Genomic DNA, 25537 nt, shown 5'->3' on the forward strand with positions numbered 1-25537 from the left:
AATATTTTTCGACAAAATATGTGACATAATCCGCGACAACCTACACGACAATATACACAACAATATACACGATAAAAACTACGATATACGGGAAAAAACATGCGACAATATACGTGACAAAATATATGGCAAAATATACAACAAAATACGCAACAATATACAGAACAATCTACACGACAGTATACATGATAAAATACAAAAAAGAATATGTGACAAAATACATGACAATCTACGCAACAATGTGTATGACTAAATACACGAGAAAATACATGACAAGTTCCACGATAAAATACACAATCATACATGTGACAAAATACATGAGAATATACCAGACAAAATACACAAAAATGTACATGACAATATACAAGAAAAAATGTACGACAAAATAAACAAGAAAATAAGAGACAATATACCGCACATGACACTATATGCGGCAAAATACGTAACAATATACACATCAATAAACATGACAAAATAAATAAGAAAATACGCAACTATAAACGTGACAATATACATGATGATATAGATGACAAAATATACTACAAAATTTGCGACAATGTACTGTACATGACAATCGATATACGTGACAGTATACTCAACAATAAACAACCAAATACATGAGAAAATACTCAACAGTGTACGCGACAATAAACACAATAATTGCGACAATATCCACAACAAAATACACTCGTATATACATGACAACATCAAAAACCACAAAATATGCAACAATAAACTGTACACGACAACATATGCGACAAAATGCGCCACGATATACAAAATAAAATACTGTACACCAATTTACGCCTCAATTAACACGACAATTTATGTAACGATATGCGCGACAAAACACTCAACAATATACACGACAATATACATGACAAAAAAACCTGAAAAACTATGCAACAGTATCCCGTGCATGACAATACAGGCGACAATATACACGACGATATACAGAAGAAAATACTCGACAACATCCGCGACAAAATACACTACTATATACATGACAACAACAAGAACGAAAAACTGTGCATCAGTATACTGTGCATGACAATATATGCGACAAAATACAGGAGAAAAATATGCAACATTATTTGCGTCAATAAACGCGACAATATACGTGACGATGTGCAGGACAAAATACACGACATAATACACGGCAATATACTCGACAATATCCACGACATAATACACGGCAACGTACCCAACAAAATACTTGACAATATCCATGACATAATATTGACAAAATACTCGACAATATCCTCGACATAATACACGGCAATATACTTGACAATATTATTCATATCCATGACATAATTCACGGCTATATACACGACAAAATACTCGACAATATCCACGACATAATACACTGCAATATACTCTACAATATCCACGAATTAATACACGACAAAATACTTAACAATATCCAAGACATGATATACGGCAATATACACGACAAAATACTCGACAATATCCACGACATAATACACTGCAATATACTCTACAATATCCACGAATTAATACACGACAAAATACTTGACAATATCCATGAGATAATACACGACAAAATACTCGACAATATCCACAACATAATACACGGCAATATACACGACAAACTACTCGACAATATCTACGACATAATACACGGCAATATACACGACAAAATACTCGACAATATCCATGACATAATACACTGCAATATACTCTACAATATCCACGAATTAATACACGACAAAATACTTAACAATATCCAAGACATGATATACGGCAATATACACGACAAAATACTCGACAATATCCACGACATAATACACTGCAATATACTCTACAATATCCACGAATTAATACACGACAAAATACTTGACAATATCCATGAGATAATACACGACAAAATACTCGACAATATCCACAACATAATACACGGCAATATACACGACAAACTACTCGACAATATCTACGACATAATACACGGCAATATACACGACAAAATACTCGACAATATCCACAACATAATACACGGCAATATACACGACAAACTACTCGACAATATCTACGACATAATACACTGCAATATACCCGTCAATATCCACGATATAATACATGGCAATATCCACGACATAATACACGAAAATATACACGACAAAATACTCGACAATATCCACAACATAATACACGGCAATATACACGACAAACTACTCGACAATATCTACGACATAATACACTGCAATATACCCGTCAATATCCACGATATAATACACGGCAATATCCACGACATAATACACGAAAATTATGTATTTTATATTTTATATATATATATATAATACACGGCAATATACACGACAAAATACTCGACAATATCCACGACATAATACACTGCAATATACTCGACAATATCCACGATATAATACACAGCAATATACACGACAAAATACTCGACAATATCCATGACATAATACACGGCAATATACACGACAAAATACTCGACAATATCCACAACATAATACACGGCAATATACACGACAAACTACTCGACAATCTCCACGACATAATACACTGCAATATACTCGACAATATCCACGATATAATACACGGCAATATACACGACAAAATACTCGACAATATCCACGATATAATACAGGGCAATATCCACGACATAATACACGGCAATATACACGACAAAATACTCGACAATATCCACAACATAATACACGGCAATATACACGACAAACTACTCGATAATATCTACGACATAATACACTGCGATATACTCGACAATATCCACGATATAATACACGGCAATACCCACGATATAATACAGGGCAATATCCACGACATAATACACGGCAATATACACGACAAAATACTCGACAATATCCACAACATAATACACTGCAATATACTCGACAATATCCACCATATAATATACTGCAATATACACGACAAAATACTCGACAATATCCACGACATAATACGCGACAAAATACTCGACAATAACCGCGACAAAATACACAACTATATACATGACAACAACAAAAAACGACAAAATATGCAACTATAAACCGTCCATGACAATATATGCGACAAAATATGCGACTATATACGCAACAAAATACATGTGAAAATATGCAACATATACGTGTCAATATACACATCAATAAACACTGCAATATACGCGACAGTATACAGGACAAAATACACTACATAATACACGGCAATATACATGACAAAATACTTGAAAATATTTGCGACAAAATACACAACTATATACATGACAACAACAACAAAAATCGACAAAATATGCAACAATAAACTGTCCGTGAAAATATATGCGACAAAATACGCGACTATACGCAACAAAATACATGAGAAAATACGCGTCAATAAACACGACAAATACACGACAGTATACAGGGCAAAATACACTACATAATACACGGCAATACACGCCACAAAATACTCTACAATATCTGCGGCAAAATACACAATTATATACATGACAACAACAAAAAAACGACAAAATATGCAACAATAAACTGTCCATGACGATATGTGTGACAAAATACAGGAGAAAAATACGCAACAATATACGCGACAATATACACGACGATGTACAGGACAAAATACACGACATAGTACACGGCAATATACACGACAAAATACATGACAAATTATACGCAACTGAAACAGGGTACCACACAACAAACAACAAAATACTCAACACAATACTACAAAGTATGCAACAAAATACACAACTCAACAGACTAAAACTGATGACAAAATGGATGAAAGTATTCATAAATCACATTTATTTCACATATATGTACCACGTGATTTATTCATTTATTCATAGGTATTCATGGATTCATTTATATCTCCATACGGCAAAACCGGTCCTCTATACGTCACCTCCAATCAAAAGCCACGTTCCTTTTTTCTACTCGACTTTTTTTCCCCGTGCGCATATTTCCGACAGAGGGCGCTGTTGCTGCACCTTAGCAGCCTCGACAATCGTAAAATGACCTTGTTTCTAAACAAGAATACAGTTCAGAAGAAGATTCGTAATTCACCTTCTGTTTTTGTGTGTTTATATTCTTGTTACTGTGAAGAATGAAAAGGGCAGACCTGCAATAGAAGGAGCACAAAACATGAAATACTCTATTTACTGGGATTTTGAGGTCCCCGATGACCCCCGAAACGCGTCCCCAAATTTGGGGAGGAACTCGGATATCTGCTCGCTGACTGCTGATTTGTGTACAATTTTCTTTTTTTTTGGGCTATATTTATTATGTGAGTTTGACGTGTGTGAGCTGCAGTTTGTTGGCTTAAAGGGACAGTGTGTGTTATTTAGCCCCTCCTAGTGGTAAAAACGAAATTTCGGTCTTTTGAAAAAAAAATCAACTGTGTTTGAAAAAAGCAAGAATACAGGCGGTCATTTTTTTAAAGACTCGTATGTCGAGAAATTGACCTTCATTTGACATTATTTGGTACACTTGTTTGCCATCTTGCTGCTACGGGTACTCGCAGAAGCCCAAAACCTTGTGAAAGGCTCTGCATAAAATCTAGAAGAAAAATGATGCGGCTGAGTCTCCGTGGTTTGTATTATTCCTGTGCTTTTAAAAGGGCAGTGTTTAATATTTGACCACTAGATGTCACTGTATTGTGTAGTGCAGGTAAAAGAACAAGTGCTACAAAGCACCAGGATGATTACAAACTAAGGAGGACTCAGAGTGACCAAACTATAATGCGACTTGTTTACTTTGAGTCTCCGTGGTTTGTATTCTTCCTGTGCTTTTAAAAGGGTAATGTTTATTATCTGACCACTAGATGCCACTGTATTGTGTAGTGCAGGTAAAAGAACAAGTGCTACAAAGCACCAGGACGATTACAAACTTCGGAGACTGATCAAACCGGGCTATTGTTTTCTTTTTCCGCCTAGCCTATTAGCAAATTAAAATAATTAAACAAGGGGGGAAAGGAAAGGGGGGAAAAATCAGGAAAAAGAAAAAAAGATATTAAAAAGAAAAACACGAAAAAGAAAGTAAGGAAGAAAAAATTAAGAGTGATAAAAGAAAAAGAAAAAGCTAGGGAAAAAAAGAAGAGAAAGGGAATGGAAAAACACGGGTTTTGGAGGGTTTTGGGGTTCCCTCCAGGTGACCTTCATGTTACGTAAAACAAATACAAATTTCTCGACCTGTGAGTACTCAAAACATGAACGTTTATGTGGTGTTCATGTATTTTTGCTTATTAACCATATCTAAATAGTTGTTTTTTTACACACTGTCCCTTTAAGATTTTCGTTTACACCCGCATTGAGTGGACGGTGTATGCACTCACGAACATATTTATTTTACTTGTTATTTTACACAGGCACAGTTTATGTAACTATTTGAGTACAGGGGATTTTTGTGAGTTTCTTTTTGGTTTTTGGTCAATGAATAAATACTTTTTTTAGAAACGTAAATTAACTTTGGGCTATGCACGGAATTTGTGTGTGTTGTTGACACCAAAAACACGGAAGACTGTTTTTGTTACGTGTAATAAATGTTGTTTTCTGTTTAAAACGGTTGCTGTTGTAAAAAAAGAAGTTTGTTTAGATATTTTTGAAAATTGAATGAAGGTCTATGGTAATGTTTGGATACGACGCTATTTTCGATATTTTGGGACTGCTTTTTACGCACGCTTGATTTATTTGTTTTTGTTTTCTACCATGTTTTCTGGGGGTAAATGAGTTAAAGGCACTGTTTATTAAACTTAATATTCTTGGACCTGATTAACTTTTTTTGTTTATTCCACTCCTCTTTGGAAATCCGCACGTTCGGTTTGTGGCCGCTAGAGGGCAGCATGGACTCACTTGTACCCACTAATTTATTTTTACTTTCACTTTCATATTTGTTGTTTTTACTATCAAACCTATATTAAACATTGTATTTTTATTTAATTTTTATTCTTTAATTGACACAAGAGTCTGCGATTTGGTAGGAGATAAGTGCAAAACACACTACGTGTAAAAATATATCAAATTTAAAAACGGTGAAAATTGAAAACGAATTTAAACAATGACTAAAAAAACTAAAATCCAAAAATATAAAGATATTCAAATGCATAAAATGATTACATAAACTACACTGTGGAATTGTAATGATTTTTGAAAATATGTTAATCAAATATTGTATTATAAGCATTCTGTATAAGTACTCTCTCTTTTAAATGATTAAATCACATTCTTAACAATCGAATTCTAATCAAATGCTGCATTTAAAACATTAGGATTTTTTTCAGCTAAATGCTAACCTGCTAATGAAGACAAACAGGTGTGTAAAAAACATTAAAAAAAGAAAAATATATAATAATGCAAAATATAAAAATTGAACACAAAAAATATTTAAACCGAAAATAAAATCATTTTTACAAAATAAAAAAATAAATTAACTTTACATATATACACTATTAAATCTCACAATTAAAATCGAAGCAAATACTGAATTTAGGGTTCTCAAAATATTTAGTAGGTGTCCAATGTCCAAAAAAATTAAAATACAAAATATGAGAATTGAATCCGTAAAATACTTAAACAAAACAAAACTAACTATCATTTACAAACTTTAAAATGACTCAAAAGATGTATGAATTTATTTGTACAGCTAACATGCTAATGAGGACTAACACATTGGTACAAAATATTAAAAAAAGCTAAATTTAAAATACAAAACATGAGAATTCAGAAAAAATAATTTAAATTTAGATATCACTTAAAAATTATTATGTCACACAAATAAAATCGAAAGAAATGCTGCATTTTGGGCTCTCAAAATATTTAATATTTTATTTGTGAAGCTAAATACTATCATGCTAATTGGTATTACCTGGTATGTACAAAATAACAATGTCAAATCTAAACTACACGATTACACAAAAAATATGTAAAATAGATTTTTTTTTTAAAGAAGATATGTACAAATAAACATTCTATGTCACTTTTAAACTATTAATACAAGATAATCAAAATCTAAACACAACGGTGCATAAATGCCCTTCAAAATATGTATGATTCTATTGGTACAGCTGAATGCTAACATGCTAACGATGACTAACAGGTGGGTACAAAAAATAAAAACGAAGATTCTAAAACACATAATTACAAAATATGAAATAAGTGAATATGTAAAGCAGTTACAAAACAATAAAATTATTTTTAAAATGTAAAAACGAATATCCTTTTTTAACTATTCACTCACAAAAATAACATCACGTGTCAAAATGCTTATAAGGATTGCACAAAAATAAAAACATATAATAAGAGACATACAATAAACTAGACAGCAATGTCGTATCACAGATTTTGCATGTGAAATCAAGAATATTCATTCTATATTCGATCCACTTTATACTTCCTGCTGTTTTAAAAAAAATATGTATTACTATTGTATGGGCAGCACGGCGGCGCAGTGGTTAGCGCTTGTGCGGCACAGTTCATGTCATGGGAACCTGTCGTGGGTTCAAATCCAGCTCCAGACTTTCTGTGCGGAGTTTGTATGTTCTCCCCGTGCTTGCGTGGGTTTCCTCCGGGCACTCCGGTTTCCTCCCACATTCCAAAGACATGCATTTCAGGTGAATTGGCCGGTCCAAATTGTCCCTAGGTGTGAATGAGCGAATGAGTTGTCTGTCCCTGTGTGCCCTGCGATTGGCTGGCAACCAGTTCAGGGTGTCCCCTGCCCACTGCCCGATGATTGCTGGGATGGGCTCCAGCCCCCCGCGACCCTACTGAGGATAAGCGGTACGGCTAATGAGATGAGATGAGATTACTATTGTGGTTTGCTGTGGTTTGTACAATTGTAGTTTTATAAGCAGAAGTTGTATTATTTTACCACTAGATGGTGCTCCTAGAAGAAGCACAAAGCAACTTTTTGCAGGCCTTTGGAAACACATAGTGAGACTACTGTGCTCGTTATTTTTATTACTGCAGTTTTCATTACGACTGTACTACAAGATATTACATCCACGCCTTCTCGTTCATACAGTGAGAATAATTCTGCCGATAAGATTCTCAAGTTTATTACAAGCAAGCACTATACACACATGCATATATGAGGATTTAAGTTTGTCACTTTTAATTATACTGGGGGAGGATTACCTCATATGCCGTCCCTTCTCAGGGTTTCTTCATTTTCCTCATGTTGAGGTTTTTGAGTTTTCCTTGCCCTCATGTAGGTTTTAGATCAGGGGATGGTGTCATAATAGGCTGTAGTCTGTACAGCCCTTTGAGACTTCTTGTGATAAGGGGCTAAATACATAAACATGACTTGACTTGTGGTTATTATTCATTTTCCATTGCTGTAATTGGGTATAGTTATTAAATCGCAGGAATTTAATCAATCAATCAATCAATCAATCAAGACACTTAATTTGTCCCCAAGGGACAATTAAAAGGCACACAGAGTAGCATACACCCACCAAACTACATACAATAATCCAATGTTAAAGTAAAGTGCTGAAGTGCTGAAGTCCATACAATAGATAAGACTGAAAAAATATTTAAAAGTGAATAAAATCCATAAAAAGTACCAATAAAAATGAGTTAGTGCACTGTCGTGAATGATGCAGGGGCAGAACACGACTGAACACTAGGGGGCGGGGGGCTGCAAGTTCAGGTGCCGAACAGCCCTAGGGATGAAGCCAGTCTTCCACCTTTGAGTCCTGCTGCTGTGGCAGCGAAGTCTGCGTCTTGACGGCATCCAAACAAACTCCGGGACACGTAGATCATCATAGGTGCATACATTTGGTATTTAGCTTTGTGGTAATGTATTGCCAGACAGTCACTCGGTGACTACGTCTTCATTTCACATGTATTCGGATATTATTATTTTTTTTTATTTCTGTATTTTTACTGGAGCCATTTTATTAAATTATTGTTGTATTTATGGAATTTATTTTAATTGTTATGGGACTTAATTTTCCTTTTGTTTTATTTTTTATCCAGTTATTTAATCATTTATATACATATTACTGTAAGATACAAAATAATAATAATAATAATTTCCTTGTATTGTCATTCTGTGTAACAATGTACACAGAACGAAATGTCGATTGCACCTGACCCGTTGTAGCGAGCCGATGCAGCCGCAGCCAACAGAGGGCGCCGCCGACCAGTCTTTTCTATGTCACAAAAGCAAAAGGTTGTAAAATGACGTAACGTTATCGCCGCAAAGTTTGTTTTTCAAGAAAAATACGAAAACAACGTATTGTACGATATGATACTTTAAAGTTTTTTTCCCTCGTGATTTAGGATTTAGTATTAGTATCGTCACATGTCGGTGCCCGTCAATGCGGAGGTCCAACTCATCTCCTAAAAGTGGGATGACGCATTGCACTGAAGAACAACGGTGACCAGATGATGAAGGGGCTGTATCTGAGTCAGATCAGAGGCTGCTCCTACTACTGATAAACATGGAAACCAGCACTATCTGTTTTATGAGGGGGAGCAAACCGTTACCCCAAAAAACAGCCTGTAGAGGGATGGGCACCGCCAGGCTGTACTTGCTCAGTATTTCAGAAACTAGTATCAAAGGCCGCTGCCTGTGACCAGAAGATGAATGTGCTGTATTTGAGTCAGATCAGAAGGATTATCCATCTACTGGTAACAGTGGGGGAGCAAACCCGACTTGGAGAGGGCTGGGGGACCCCGGGCTGGGCGACCCCAGGCTGTTCTTGCTCAAGAGAAACCACAGGAAGTAGTGCCATCTACAACCCTGGCGGTTAAGAGATCTATGATCCATGAGGATCAATCCTAATTCCCTACAGACTTTCTAATAATTTGCGTCATGCGTGAGTCACAGCCGAAGCTGGAGGCAAAACAATACTTGTGCTGGTCAGAAGACAGAGGAAAAGAAAGCTGTCGTTGCTGCTAGTCGTCGTCATGTTGTGTGTTTGTGTGCCAGAAATTGAAGTTTTACAGGTTCCCAGGTTCTTAATCAAAGAAAAGGAAGAGAGTTGTGCTCAAATGTAATAAAGCCAAAAGATTGGACCAAGGCACTCATAGATGGCAAAAACTTTGTATCAAATGAGAAAATTCAAGCGTTTATGATCGTTGCTATCAAGTCCATATTACTCATTTTATCGGCAAAGTATCTTGTTATTTTCTTAGCTTCAGCTAACTGTTAGCGCGTAGTCCAAACGGTTATTAAACCATATCTTCAAATCCATCCATTTTGATGATACAAAGTTAAAATTTTAGTGGGTACGCTCGTTTGTGATGTTCTATTTTACTGGACAAAAGGACAAAAGTATGCAAATGCTTCCGGGACAACAAGAAAGATGAAGGAAAATAAAAAATTGAGCATGGTTGCTCGTCTTTCATACCTGTCAAGCTCCAGGTCTCCATGCGCTTACAAAATGTTGTATTTTCCCTCACAAAATACAAAATAATCTTACACCATATTTTTTTTTTCAAACGTGTTTATTTATGTAGTTTAACATCTTATATTGTACATATGTTTCGTTATATCATATATATTTTTAATTAACATTTTGTTGTGAGATCCTGAGTTGCTCGACATGAATGAGGTTTATTATAAAAAAAGTTCAAAAATGAAGTCGCTTGGACTTTCACTGTACAAGGAAAAAATACATGCAAATATAATTAAGTAGAATAATACATTTTCTTATTCAAATTATGAATTCATTTTCTGCATTAAATTATTGTTGGTAATATACTGATTAAAGGGATAACCACAAAGCTGTCTTTTTTCATTTTCTCCTTTTATACTTCCTTTTTTTCTTAACTTCCTTGTACAACATAATAATTCGTAATACAATGCATCAAAGCAAGTCAAAAGTTTGAGAGCCGGCTCTCTTTAACGAGTAGAGCCGAAAAAGCCGGTTCTCTAAAAAAGAGACGGACTTCCTTTCACTACATAACTACCACATGAAATCCGAGGCGGCAGACGCAAGCGCACAGTAGCATCAAAACCGCTCGCTTCGTTTGCAACGAAAAAAACGATACAGAGATAGAGGCGACCGCGGTGAACTCCTTTGACTTAATTGATTTGCCGTTCGGTGATAGTCGGTGTATACCGGATGGTACCCATCATTGACAAATTTGTGTTTTTCCGTACAGGTTTCCTTGGACGTTGTACACGTCTTAAAAATGCATAATAAACATACTTTGTACGGCAAAAACGTACAGGTTGACAGATATGGTCTTTAATATTGCAAGAAGACAAACCACGACTCTCTTCGTCCACTCATCAGGACAAAACACCTTAAAATTGCGTTAACTTCAGCTTTCAGGCATCGAAGTATTACATTCACGATAATAAAGGGTTCAGTATGACGTTTATGATAATAAAGGGCTCCGTGTGATTGTTTTTCTAAGCAGGGAGCAGCTGCCTCACATGCCTTCTTCTGTTTGCATCGTTGTTTGGGTTGGTTGCCGTGGCGACTGCCCATCACTCCACAACCTCCCTGCCAGTCCGCAGCGGGCGGATAAACAGACTTGTCGATTGGCACGTGCTTTGTTGAAATTACCTTTATTTAATACAAATCCAACATATTTAAGAAATAACGGCAAATTACATGAAACTAAAACTCCAGAAAGAGTGACATAAAAAGAAACATTTTAAAAACTGTAGGAAAACCAACTTATTTCAGAAAACATAAAAAGTATGAAATTCGGTTTGACAACTATATTAACTTGAGTTGTTCATAAATATTACTGCATGTAAAAGCTTGTACTTGTAATGTTATGTATTTTTGATTTCATACATATGTGTACATATGTTGTGCCTGGAGAGGGATGGGTGCCCCTAGGCTGTACTTGCCCAAAACACACCCAAGGAAATGGTGCTCTACGACCCATCGGGTTAAGGAGAAACCCAACCAACCAAGCAACCTTCCTGCCAACCAAGCAACCTTCCAACCAACCGACCTGCCAACCAACCAACCAACCAACCAACCAACCAACCAACCAACCAACCAACCAACCAACCAACCAACCAACCAACCAGCCAGCCAGCCAGCCAGCCAGCCAGCCAGCCAGCCAGCCAACCAACCAACCAACCAACCAACCAACCAACCAACCAACCAACCAAACAAACAAAGAAACAACTAAAGAAACAACCAACCAACCTGCCAACCAACCAAACAAACAAATAAACTAACAAAGAACTAAAGAAACAACTAAAGAAACAACTAAAGAAACAACCTACCAACCAACCAACCTTCCAACCAACCGACCTGCCAACCAACCAACCAACCAACCAACCAACCAACCAACCAACCAACCAACCAACCAACCAACCAACCAACCAACCAACCAACCAACCAACCAGCCAGCCAGCCAGCCAGCCAGCCAGCCAGCCAGCCAGCCAGCCAACCAACCAACCAACCAACCAACCAACCAACCAACCAACCAACCAACCAACCAACCAACCAACCAACCAACCAAACAAAGAAACAAAGAAACAACTAAAGAAACAACCAACCAACCAACCTGCCAACCAACCAAACAAACAAATAAACTAACAAACAACTAAAGAAACAACTAAAGAAACAACCTACCAACCAGCCAACCAACCAACCAAACAAATAAACTAACAAACAACTAAAGAAACTAACAAACAACTAAAGAAACAACCAACCAACTTGCCAACCAAACAACTAATCAACAAACCAACCAACCAGCCAACCAGCCAACCAACCAACCAACCAACCAACCAACCAGCCAACCAGCCAACCAACCTGGTTGATTGGATCCTTTAACCACTAGGGTTGTAGCGCCACCATTTCCTGTGGTGTGTCTTGGGCAAGTACAGACAGCCTAGTGGTGCCCAGACACACAACAATAGACTTAATTCGAATATTTGGTTCAAGCTTAGTACCGGTTTTTAGATTTCAATATATTATTTGACTAGTTACTGTAATTTCTGGACTATACATTGCTCCGGACATAACATGTAAAAAATAACAAAAAATAGAAGTCGCGTCGGAGTAGAAGTCGCATTTTGGGGGAGACACATTTGATCATATCCAACACCAAACCTGTCATTTAAAATCAAAAATTTCAATAAAATAGAAACAACAAGATGAACAGTTTACATACTACATGGTATGTTAAAATATTGTGAGTTATTGCATGTGAAAATAACATGTGAAATGATTTAACAATCATAATGTGTTCATATTATCACACATAAATTGCTCCTGAGTATAAGTCTGGCCAAGCTGAAGTAAAAAACATGACTCGCAGTCCGGAAAAGACAGTAGGTTTTGTGTAAAAATACATATTTCAATCCCTTTAAGTTGTAGAGTCGGAAAATACACCAAAACACATGATTTAATTTGTGACACATTGATGAGTCTTTATTTCTTCAAAGTCCCCAAATAAAAACGATCAATATCATCGGAGAGTGTGTAGTTTTTTTAATGATATCTTTTGCGTCTTTAATACTGGTGAGACTCTGTTCCACCATGTCCAAATCCTGAAAGAAAACAAGAATTATGTTTTTATTTGTTTATTTGCGCTTTTTTGTGTGTTTTTCTGTTACATACATACCTCCGGGCCCATAAAGTGCGCTGTAGCAGGGTTTGTGGCAGTAAGGCTTTCCTCCGTGCTGGAACACGACAAAACTCTACGTTAGCGGCTAACTTTAGCATCCGTGGTTTACAGTAATCTTAGCAATTTACTCCTTTAAATAAAAGTGAGACCGTTTATTTGAATTTCGATTCTTTTGAACATGAAAAAAATAACAACTATTTTAACAGTTAGCATTGACGTAATTAGCTCATGTGTTTTGACGCTAAGTAGCATTAACGGGTAACAACAGAATTAGCGTGTGGCGAACTGATGATAACGGTTATAATAATTTATGGTTTACAATAAAGCCAACGGTCAAATTATTTCTGGACTGTTTGATGGCTTCTGGGTTATGTAGTAGGAGGGTCTTTGAAACATTAGCAGCTCAAAATCTTGGTACTTAAGAACTTCATTTACGACTCATTTTAGCAGTTAGCTAATGTCTTTAGCCACTTTGTAGCATTTGCAAGTAACAATAGCAATAGCAAGTAGCGAATTTATTTTGAGCGAACAGTTGACAATAGCTATTAGAAATAACTCATTGTTTACAATAAAGCTGAAGGTCATATAATCTTTAGTTTGTTTGATGCCCGTAGTATCGATTAATTAAATTATTGTGTTTTTTAAAACAAAACGTCTCATAACTCTTTAAAGGTGGATTTATGTTTATTTGAACATGATAAAAGAGAAAAAAATAACTCGGTCGTCATCAAATAGTTATTTCATCAGTTAGCAATCACAGAGTTAGCATATTTGTTTAGAGGTTGAGCAGCATTAGCAAGTAACGACAGCGATAGCAAATGGCAAATTAATTTTGTGCAGACCGATGAGAATACCTTAACTCATAGTTCATTATAAAGCTAACAGTCAAATTTTTACGACTGTTTGGTGGCTGTAACTAGCGCTGAGTAAAATGATTAGCAGCTCATAATTTTGGTCTTCGAGAACGTCGTTAAGAATGAATTTTAGCAGTTAGCAATGACGTAATTAGCTCATTTGTTTTAATCGCTATTAGCATTAGCAACAACAGCAATAGTGTGTGGCAAATTTGTTTTGTGCTAACTGATGACTAACTATAAGAAATAACTTATTGTTTACAATAAAACAGTCAAATTCTTCTATGACTGTTTAGCGCTGATTAGCGGGTCTTTGAAGCATTAGCAGCTCATAATTTTGGTCGTTAAGAATTTAATTTACAAATCTTTTTAGCATTTAGCAATATTGAGATTAGCTCATTTGTTTTGACACTTAGCAGCATTAGCAAGTAACAACAGCAAAAGCATGTGTCAGATTTATTTTGTGCTAACTCATGACTAGCTATAAGAAATAACTTAATGTTTACAATAACTCTATTGGTCAAACTCTTTTTGGGTTGTTTAGAGTGCTGAGTGATATAATTAGCGGGTCTTTGAAACATTAGCAACTCGGAATTTTGCAAATTTTTTTGATGCTTAGTAGCATTCGCAACTAACTACAGTAATAGCGTGCGGGAAATGTATTCTGTTTGAATTAATAGATAGATAGATAGATAGATAGATAGATAGATAGATAGATACTTTATTCATCCCCGAAGGGAAATTCACTTTTCCAGCAGCATCCCTAAGCTGAGAACAATCGAAAATAACAGAACAATCGAAAATAACACGGGAGCTGCTGGAGTGGCTGCCATTCGTGACGGCGCCGGAGAAACGATTCAATTTGAATCATGTACAAACAAACAAACAATTGAAATAATTTCAAGAGATAATAGGGCTAGCGCTTACTTCTTATGATACTTTTTGTGGTTGTAATTAACTCTAAATTATCATGCCATAGAAATACTATTTTATATATTATATTATAATTTTGGTGGTTAGCCAAGCCATTAGCAGATTATCTTTTTTACTATTATTCAATAACGTTAGCAACTATTAATGAAGTTAGCAAGTTGCTATGACGCTAGCAGCTAATTTATATTGTTCCTTGTGAGACAGACATCAAAACAATGTTTGCTAGCAATGAGAGTATGTTGGTAGCTGAAATTTTGCTTGATAACATCAACGGCATAAATTAAGAGTCATTTAACTAGCCAAAAAAAAATGAGGAGACTATTTGATAAAGAAATTAAAAAAAAAATAGGACTTAGTAATAAAATGAGCATTTAACAAATATAATAATGAATAACCTTTATCAAATATACCCTTTTATACTGTTCTATGACAGTAAGAATAATTTATGGTCAGTAGCTATACCTGAAACAACATAACTATTAGCAGTTAGTATTAGCAGTTAGCATTGAAACCGTTTCTTTTTTTTGGGGAAAATATTGAAAATGTTTTGAAGCATAATCAAAATTGGTGTTCAGTTCCTGTTTTTAACACACCCAAAAACTTCATAAATTCCATTGAATTGATAAACAATAGATATAACAATCCCTATACCTCAGCATGCGACCCAGGCGACAGGACTTTGCTGCACTTTTCGCATTTTAGGCAAGGTCTGTGCCAGTCTTTGCCAAGCGATGTCACCTTCTCCGCTAAAGAACACACAAAAAAATGTTTGTTTTTTTAAAGGTAAGGGGGTAACACACACACAAAAAGAGAATTTAGGTTCCGATACTTGATTCTGCTCACATTACACTTTCATTGCTAACATTAACAATAGTGTGGCTAACAAAAACAGCACAATTAGCATTATTAGAACTCAATATACATCTATTCCAAATGGCAATCTTTTGATCACCTTTTGTACCAAAATAAAACGTTTAAAAACAGTTTTCTGAATAATTTTAATCCTCATATTTTTGTTGTTTTGCTATTTTTGGATTCATTCCTTTATTTTGATATTGTGTTTTGACATGATTCAATTCTATTGAAATATTTTCTTTTGTTTTTGTTTGATGACTGATCTTTTTTTTTTACCACTAGAATGCGTAAAATAATGCACATTGTCCCTTTAAAATAAAAAATATTAACTATCAACATCTAACGAAAATGGTCAAAATATAATTACAATATATATTATTGTAAATAAAGTACTACTGATAATCCTTTGTATATCTACAACAAAAAATATGTTACAGAAATGCAACAAAAATACTAAAATGACTACAAAATAATATTAAATTTAATGCTTAAAACTGACTTAATAAAATATTTTGCCTTCAATATAAAAAGAAAGTTCTATAGAAATATTACAAAAAAAACTTCCACAATAATATTAAAATACAAAAATACTATTACAGAAATAGTACAACAGAAATACTACAAAATACAACTACAGTAATGCTATAATACAAAAGTATTACTAGAGAAAAATACAAAAGAAATACTACAGAAATACTAAAAAAATTATAGTACGAAGATATGACAAAAATTGTTGCGAAGAAGTACTACAGAAATACAATAACAGTCGTACTACAAAAATACTATATACTAGAAAAATATACTATGGAAATACTACAGGAATAGTACAAAAATACTACTTTGGAAATATTACAAAAATAGTAACAGAGAAATACTATGAAAATATTACAAAAATACCAATACAGTAGTACTACTAAAATACAACAGAAATACCACAAAAATACAACTGGAGGATTATTACAAAAATACTATATACTAGGAAAATTCACTATGGAAATAGTACAGAAATACTACAAAGTAACACTACAGTAATACTATAATACAAAAGTACTACTATAGAAATATTACAACTGAAATACTACAAAAATAAAACTACAGTAATACTACAAAAACACTTAATACTAGAGAAATTCTACGATGGAAATACTACCAAAATACTACAAAAATTCTACGACGGAAACGTTACAAAAATAGTAGCGAAGAAATATTATCCCCCCCAAAAAAATACAGTCTTACTACAAAAATACTATATACTAGAGAAATTACACTATGGAAGTACTACAGAAATACTACAAAAATATAACTATGGAAATATTACAAAAATCGTCCCTCAGAAATACTAAAAAATACTACAAAAATACAATTACAGTAGTACTACAAACATACAACAGAAATACCACAAAAATCCGACTGCAGAAATACTATAACATACCAAAAAAAATTACAACTACAGTAATACTACAATAATACTATATCTAGAAGAAATTATACTATGGAAATACTACAGAAATACTATAAAAATACAACAACGGATATACTACAAAAATATTAGCGCAGAAATACTACAAAAATACAATTACAGTAGTACTACAAAAATACCACAGAAATACCACAAAAATCTTACTGCAGAAATACTATGAACATACAAAAAATACAACTACAATAAAACTAACACATTTAGTGCTTGTAACTATATATTATATGATTTTGCTTTAATTATAGGTGTTTCAGGATAATTTCAATGTAACTAATTTATTCAAAATAAATATAGATGGATTGTGACATGTGGTTAAATACATTAAACACGTACATATTCATAATATGGGCAGCACGGCGGCGCAGTGGTAAGCGCATGTGCGGCACAGGTTATGTCTTGGGAACCTCCTGCGTGGGTTCAAATCCAGCTCCAGACTTACTGTGCGGAGTTTGTATGTTCTCCCCGTGCTTGCGTGGGTTTCCTCCGGGCACTCCGGTTTCCTCCCACATTCCAAAAACATGCATTTCAGGTGATTTGGCCAAATTGTCCCTAGGGGTGAATGAGCGAGTGAGTTGTCTGTCCCCGTGTGCCCTGCGATTGGCTGGCAACCAGTTCAGGGTGTCCCCTGCCCACTGCCTGGAGATGGCTGGGATGGGCTCCAGCACCCCCGCGACCCTACTGAGGATAGGCGGTGTAGCTGATGAGATGAGATATTCATAATATAAATATTCCAAAATGTTTATTGGATTATTTTGTAATTTAGAGAAGAAGAAAAAAACACACGTTTCCGTGGTGACGCACACTCGGGAGAAAACGATGGAAAAAACGCGGGGGGAGGCCACCGCGCACTGACCTGACACGATTATTTGTACTTAACACTCAATAAAAGAGGAAAAGAAGCTGTTACATGGTAACAAAATGTGCACACGCGTTAAAAAAAAAAAAAACAAGAAAAACGCTACTGCGTTTGATTAAACAGCAGTTATCGGTTAGCGGTAATAAGAACACGGTGTATCGCGTGTAACCACAAATATTTGCGGTGAAATATGCTGTCAGTAGTTAACTATAATCCATTAACTTTTATGAGATTCCAAAACATTAACATTCACGGACTATCTGTAAAGGGCCCGGTACCCCTTGCTACATCAAAACCATTTTTTTTCTCCGCCGTTACCGTAACTAAGGGTCAAAAGCGATGCGTTACACACATATTGGTGCGTAATTACGTACTTTTTGTCGTTTTTTTACCTTTATTGTCGTTCGTGTGTTTATTTTCAGTGCGTTTTTCCGTACGTTTTTGTGTGTGTTGACGTACTTTTTTGTCTGTTTCTTACGTTTATTTTCGTGCGTGTGTTTACGAATGTTTTTGTGTGTGTTTACGTACGTTTTATGTGTTAACATACGTTTTGTTAGTTTTTGAACGTTTTGTGTGTGGTTACGTACGTTTTTGTGCGTGTTTACCTACTTTTTGTGTTTTTATGTACGTTTTTGTGCGTGTTTTTACGCATGTTTTTGTGTGTGTTTGCCCACGCTTTATGTGTTCACATTAATTTTGTGGGTTTCTGGACGTTTTGAGCGTGTTTACGTACGTTTTTGTGCATTTTTCCATATTTTTTTGTGCGTGTTTGTGTACTTTTTGTTTGTTTTTACATCCTGCGTGCATTTATGTATGTTTTTGTGTGTATGTGCCCGCGTTTTATGTGTTTTCGTGTGTTTTTGTATATTTTGTATGTGTGTTTACGTACGTTTTTGTGCGTTTTTCCATATGTTTTTGTGCGTGTTTACGTACTTTTTTGTGTGTATTTATGTACGTTTTTGTGCGTGCGTTTACGTAAGTTTTCGTGTGTATTTGTCCACATTTTGTGTTTACATGTTTTGTGGGGTTTTGTTCATTTTGTGTTTGTGATTACGTATGTTTTTGTGCGTTTTCCATATGTTTTTATGCATGATTACGTAATTTTTTGGGTGTTTTTATGTCCGTTTTTGTGCGTGCGTTTCCGAAAGTTTTTGTGTGTATTTGCCCATGTTTAATGTTTTCATACATTTTGTGGGCTTCTGTACGTTTGTGTGTGTTAACGTACATTTTGTGCATGTTTCTGTACGTTTTTGTGCGTGTTTACCTACTTTTTTTGCGTTTTACATACGTTTTTGTGTGTATTAGCCCATGTTTTATGTGTTTATATGCATCTTGTGGGTTTCTGTACATTTTGTATGTGTTTACCTACGTTTTTTGCGTTTTTCCGTACATTTCTGTGGATGTTGACATACTTTTTTGTGTGTTTTTACGTTTGTTTTCATACGTCGTACGTACGTTTTTGTGTGTATTTACTTAAGTTTTTGTGTTTACGTACGCTTTGTGTTTCTGTTCGTTCTGTGTGTGTTTACGTATGTTTTTGTGCATGTTTAGGTACGTTCTTTTCTGTATGTTTACGTACGTTCTTGCGCATGTTTACGTAAATCTTGGTGCGTGTTTAAATACTATTTTGTGTTTTTACATTTGTTTTTGTGAGTGCGTTTACTTGACTTTTTTCTGGTATTTACGTTTGTTTAATGTGTTTACACACATTTTGTGCATTTTTATATGTTTTGTGTGTGTTTATATATGTTTTTGTGCGCCTTTACTTACGTTTTGTGCGTGTTTACATGCTTTTTTGTGCATTTACGTTTGTTTAATGTGTTTGCATATGTTTGGAGTGTTTCTGTACGTATTTTGTCTGTTTCTGTACGTTTTGTGCGCGTTTATGTACGTTTTTGTGCGTGTTTACGTACATGTTATTTCTTATTCTATGATATTGTTTACTGTTTCTTTTGTTGCACTTCAAGTGTAGGATACAGTAAATCGGTTGCTGTGAGGTGCAATAAATATTACAAGGTTTTATAACACAACAACCTGTCTGTTCTTCTCTATTCGACTGACTTGAATACCGCTCAGTTACTTTTACTATACAGTAATTCAATTACTAACTCATTACCTTTGGGAAGAAGTATCGTCTAACTATAACTAATTACTTTACTAGTAACGTGCCCAACATCGATTAGAAGGGGTTGACTTCTTCTGACTCTTAGCAGCACTAAAAACTGACATTTTGTTGGTTTTCGACAAGAAAGTCATTATAGAACGTCTTTTATTTTGCTAAAAATAGTAGCTTCCTGTACAGTGGAACCTCGCTAGTTCGCGGTTCCACTTTTGCGGGTTCAGAGCTTCGCGGGTCTAAAAAATATACCTTACCTTCTCAATAAAAGCATTTATTGACTTGAGCAAGCGCAAGCTTATGTCAACTGAGGACACGGTGTGGACAGTCTTATTGTGAAGGGGAGGGGGAGGCCCTGACACAATGCTTAGTCATGGTGAGTTACTGCTTCGCTCACCCCCCCTCCTTCAACTCCTCCCACCTCACCCCTTTCTTATGTGGCGCTGTTTATCATGGAGGAACTCAGCGACGCGACGTAAGTACAGTATATTCTCTTCTGTCACATTACATCTCAAGTTTGACTTTATTATACCAAAAGCGAGCGTTTTTTTGTACTACCTAAACATACTGTATAGGTTTTTTTAAGCATTTTTGAAGGGGCGCCTCTACTTCGCGAATTTTCAGTTTTCGCGGGTGGTCTCGGTCCCCATTAACCGCGATAACCAAGGGATCATTGTATTTCACCCCTAAATTTTCCCATGCATAGTCCATGTTTAGATGCCAGCAATAAAGAGCCTCCCGAGACCAAATCCATCAGATTAGACGCGGAATGTTTTGGCTTCTTCCTGCCCTGCTTGGCCTATTACTGATGTTACGTAAGGTTGGAGAAAAAAAACAAAAAAATCTCCTGATGGCAAATCCACCCATCGTTTTATGTATCAAGTAACCCGACGAGACGATTGTCCACAAAGAAGTCCTGCATGATTGATGAAAACATGACAGGTCTCGTTCAGGACCTTTAATATTCAATGCGGGAAATGGATATATTTAGACCGAATATGACATAAAAAACACGTTTTTTTCTTTGCATATATTAAATACATTAAATGAGGTTATGTTGTGTCAAAATAGACCATGTTTATTTTTATTTTATGAATCAGATAAATACAACGTACTTGCAATAAAACTCTCACCTTTGGACTAAACTATGTTTTTTTATTGTCCGCATGTGAACTTTGGTTAAGGTGGAAGGACACCACATTAAACCACTCCCAAAAACAAAGCTGTTATGTTTTGTTTCCACAATAAAGGGAAGAAGTTCATAAATTGAGGATATTTTTGCAAGGCTTGTATTGAATTATTAAAAGATTATATATCTTATCTTATCTTTTCCCTTTATCAGAATTATACACGTGAGGAATAATACCTAAATAATACTTACAATCTTTGAGGTATTCGTGAGATAAAAAATAATCTGTATTAAGACTTAAATAGTACATAAAATAAATGTACACAGAACGAATGAATAAATATTTTAAGTTATTATACAGTACCTCGGTTTTCGAACGCCTCTCAGTTCGAACGAATCGGTTCTCGACCAAAAATTTCGAGAAATTCTTGCTTCGCTTTTCGTTCAAAAAATTGGAGTTCGAACGCCGGTACGCTAGGGGCGACGCTGAGCGGCGTACGGGTGTAGATTGCCCCCACCCCTCGTGAAGAACTGTTGTCACGGCAACGCGCACTCCTTTTCTGTTTTCGTTTTTCAAAAGCGGTGAAGGGAGTGTTTTAACCCCTAATTATGCCTCGGAAGAAGCTTGGTGCAAGCAGCAAAGTTGCTACAGGTGAAAAAAGAGGAGTAGTGCGTACAACTATTGCATTTAAGAAAGAAATAATAGCAAAATATGAAGAAGGTGTACGAGTTTCCCTTCTTTCAGGAATACAGCATGGCTTCTGCCGACCGGTAAGAAATCCTATTCATAATTCTTTTCTTTATCCTTTAACCGCTCACCACTTGTTGTGGAGACCCGGGTGCTAAATGACGTGTAAACGACCTGATTTTTTTATTTTTACACGTTCATGTTAGCGTAATCTTTCGTACGGAAGATGACGCTAACGCGAACGTACGATTAGCCTGGGTTAGCTTTACGTTAAATATTCAAGATAAACATTCAGGGTGTTGAAACGGATTAAAACAATTTTACATTACTTTTAATGGGAAAAAATGGCTTCGGTGATCGTACAAATCGGTTTTCGTACAAAGAAATGGAACGGATTATGGTCGAGAACCGAGGTTCCACTGTATATACCACAGCCATATCCCCTAGTGGGAGGTGGCTAGAGTCATTTCTGACTCTTTTGGGAGATTGATTCAGAGGAGGGAATTCCCAGCCCCCTCGCTCAACCCAACGGAGGTGTTGGGAGTCATTAGGTGACCGAGCCCCCCAATTTCAACCTACCAATGTTTATGTCTTAGGTATGACTCGGCCGAGGCTTGAACCACAACCTCCCAGTCTCGGGGCGGGCGCCATACCCCCAAGGCCACCGAGCTGTTAAGTAAATAAAATAAATAACAAAAATTGACAAAATAAAAATGAATAAATATTTGTCTTTTACACATGTTAAGATTTATTTTGTTTTTATTATAAATTAATATGTTGTTTTTTTTCACTATAACTATTGTTACTAAAATAATAAAAATCATAAATAGATAATAAGACATTATTGAATTAGAAGATCGTAATTCTTAAAAAGATGATGATGGATAGATAGATAAAAATTCACTCTTTCTGAGCGGCAAAGTAACACAAAAAGGAAAGGGGGTGATATACTCACCGAAGTAGACCGTCTTCTCACATTTGGGACATTTGGAAGACATTTTTGGAGAGAAAAAGTGATGTTTGATGGCTTGAATGGAAGCAACGTGCGTCTCCTCCACAGCTCACAACACAAGTGTCGTCACGTCTACTCCAACAGTTGAGTCTATTCCGCCAAATGCTGCTCATTTGCATAGCCCCGCCTAGCAAGTGGTGTTGCTTTCAAGTATATCGGGAAACTTTCACTTTAACGTCAAAAATAACATTTTGACGTAAAATGCTGAACAGAATTGTAAAGAGCCGCAAGTAAATAATAATGGTTGAAAGGAAGACATAATTAGGTAAGGTGTGGCTGGTAAAAAAAGAAATCGTTCCTGCGTTTGTCTGTTGCCTGCCCTATAAGTGTGGATAAGCCTCCCTTGGGTTTCTTTCCTCACATGGTTAGTCTGTGCCTTGCCATGATTTTATTTAATATTAATTAGATTTTCATTTCCTTATCGTACATTAAATGTTTTTGTAAATCACCTTTAATTGCAGTTTGGATAAAAAAGAATCAACAGTAAAATGAAAAAAAAAGATGAATAATATCAGCCTATCCAAAAGCATTTGGTGTTTCATTTAAATAAGGGAAAAACAAATATACTTTAAGAGGTTTGTAAATGTTTGAAACACGTAAGCTGAGGAACAATATGAAACACAGATGTATTTATCATGTGTTTACTACAATGTTATATTTAGAATTGGAACTAGAATTGTCTTCATTTTCTATGTTTCCTAGAGTTGAGTAAAATGTTGCGTCAAAGGGTTTTATCACCTTGTGAACCACTCAACCATTCGCCTGAGAAGAGATGTTGCTGCATTGTCATATTTATATTTCTCCGGTCTGTTTGATGTTTCTTGTTTGACAATGGCGTCCTCTTGCTATGTTAAACTCTACTCCCAACCCTGTGACTCAATTGTTTTAATAAAATAGGGGAGCTGTGACAGTTCAGGCCAGATGTGAATCGGGCTTTGAGAGTGAAAGATCTCCTCATGAAAAAATATCAATGTCACTTGTCTCTCTTTGTGTGTTTTATTCAGAGGTGTAAGATGATAGACCTAACAAGAATAGAATAGAATAGAATAGAATAGAATAGAATCACCTTCATTTTCATTGTATTTCTACAACAAGATCACGGTTGCACTCCGGTTGGGAAAAAAAATATACATGTAAAGACTGATGAATCACAGTACGGCAACAAAAGACAGACAAATATAAACAAAAACTAACGCCAGCCAGGCTAGCAAAGAGCCTCTGCACTCGTGTGCGCCGCCATCTTGATTTCAATTCAATTGATTAGAATTGAATAGAATAGAACAAAATATTGAATTGTCTTTATTGCCATTGATTATAACATAGTATATATTGTTTAATAATGGACTTAAAAGATGGAAAAAGATTGACAAAAAAGGATATTAGTATAGATAGGCAATATTTACAAAGTAATGGTGGCAGTAGACAATTGATGATGCGACAGTGATTTGTACTTTATTGTTAGGATTTTATAAAAATATTGACTAACTTGATGGTAACCACAATTTGAAAGATGCTATGTGTGAGTTTACAATATATGTCACTTATTTTGGTTGTCTTTTAAAAATGTTTAGTGACTACATTTACTCATTTCTACCATTTCCCTGTAAACACTTGCCTCCGTTTGCAACAGTGTGTTTGTAAAAAATAAAAATGCAACCACTGACAGAGATTTGATGAAATTAGAGTCGCATGTTTTTTTTCTAGATTACACAACATGGTTGCCATGGTGACAGGAACAACGTTTACTATATCCTGAAAGCACAAAGTCTACTCGCTAATATAAAAGACTTTTCTATCTATGAGACCTAACTCGAATGAATTTACAACCCATTGGTGACATCATCAGAAGGACAAACCCGCCCGGCAACAAGTTCAACCTGTAGGAAAAAGATGATCCCAACAGAGCTTGTGATATCAAACTTTTATCTTCGTGTACGTGTGTGTCAATATTGGAAACAAATACCAGGCATTGTGTGTTTGTAGGTCATTGTGATAAAAACAAAAGTTTTGCTTTGTATGATGTTGCCATGGTTAACCGAACATTTGATCACACCCTCACTTTTGG

The 25537-nt window shown here is 35.4% G+C and overlaps 2 protein-coding genes across 2 annotated transcripts; one reads left to right on the top strand and one right to left on the bottom strand.

Moving 5' to 3' along the window:
• Nucleotides 1-556: 556 nt before the first annotated feature.
• Nucleotides 557-3425, top strand: LOC148351943 (uncharacterized). The gene is made up of 3 exons (XM_088354983.1): nt 557-563; nt 1878-3061; nt 3103-3425. The coding sequence occupies exons 1-2, from the start codon at nt 557-559 to the stop codon at nt 3056-3058; spliced, it is 1188 nt and encodes a 395-aa protein (XP_088211109.1). The 3' UTR covers nt 3059-3061; nt 3103-3425.
• Nucleotides 3426-13329: 9904 nt separating this feature from the next.
• Nucleotides 13330-23562, bottom strand: crip1 (cysteine-rich protein 1). The gene is made up of 4 exons (XM_088354174.1): nt 23416-23562; nt 15991-16085; nt 13550-13607; nt 13330-13475 (listed from the first exon to the last, which is right to left on the bottom strand). Exons 1-4 carry the CDS (start codon nt 23456-23458, stop codon nt 13438-13440), a joined length of 234 nt encoding a protein of 77 aa, XP_088210300.1. The 5' UTR covers nt 23459-23562; the 3' UTR covers nt 13330-13437.
• Between the last annotated feature and the right edge of the window lie 1975 nt (nt 23563-25537).

This window comes from Urocampus carinirostris, chromosome 15 (assembly GCF_059441175.1).
Source record: "Urocampus carinirostris isolate Australia breed hairy pipefish chromosome 15, RoL_Ucar_1.0, whole genome shotgun sequence".
NCBI lineage: Eukaryota > Metazoa > Chordata > Actinopteri > Syngnathiformes > Syngnathidae > Urocampus > Urocampus carinirostris.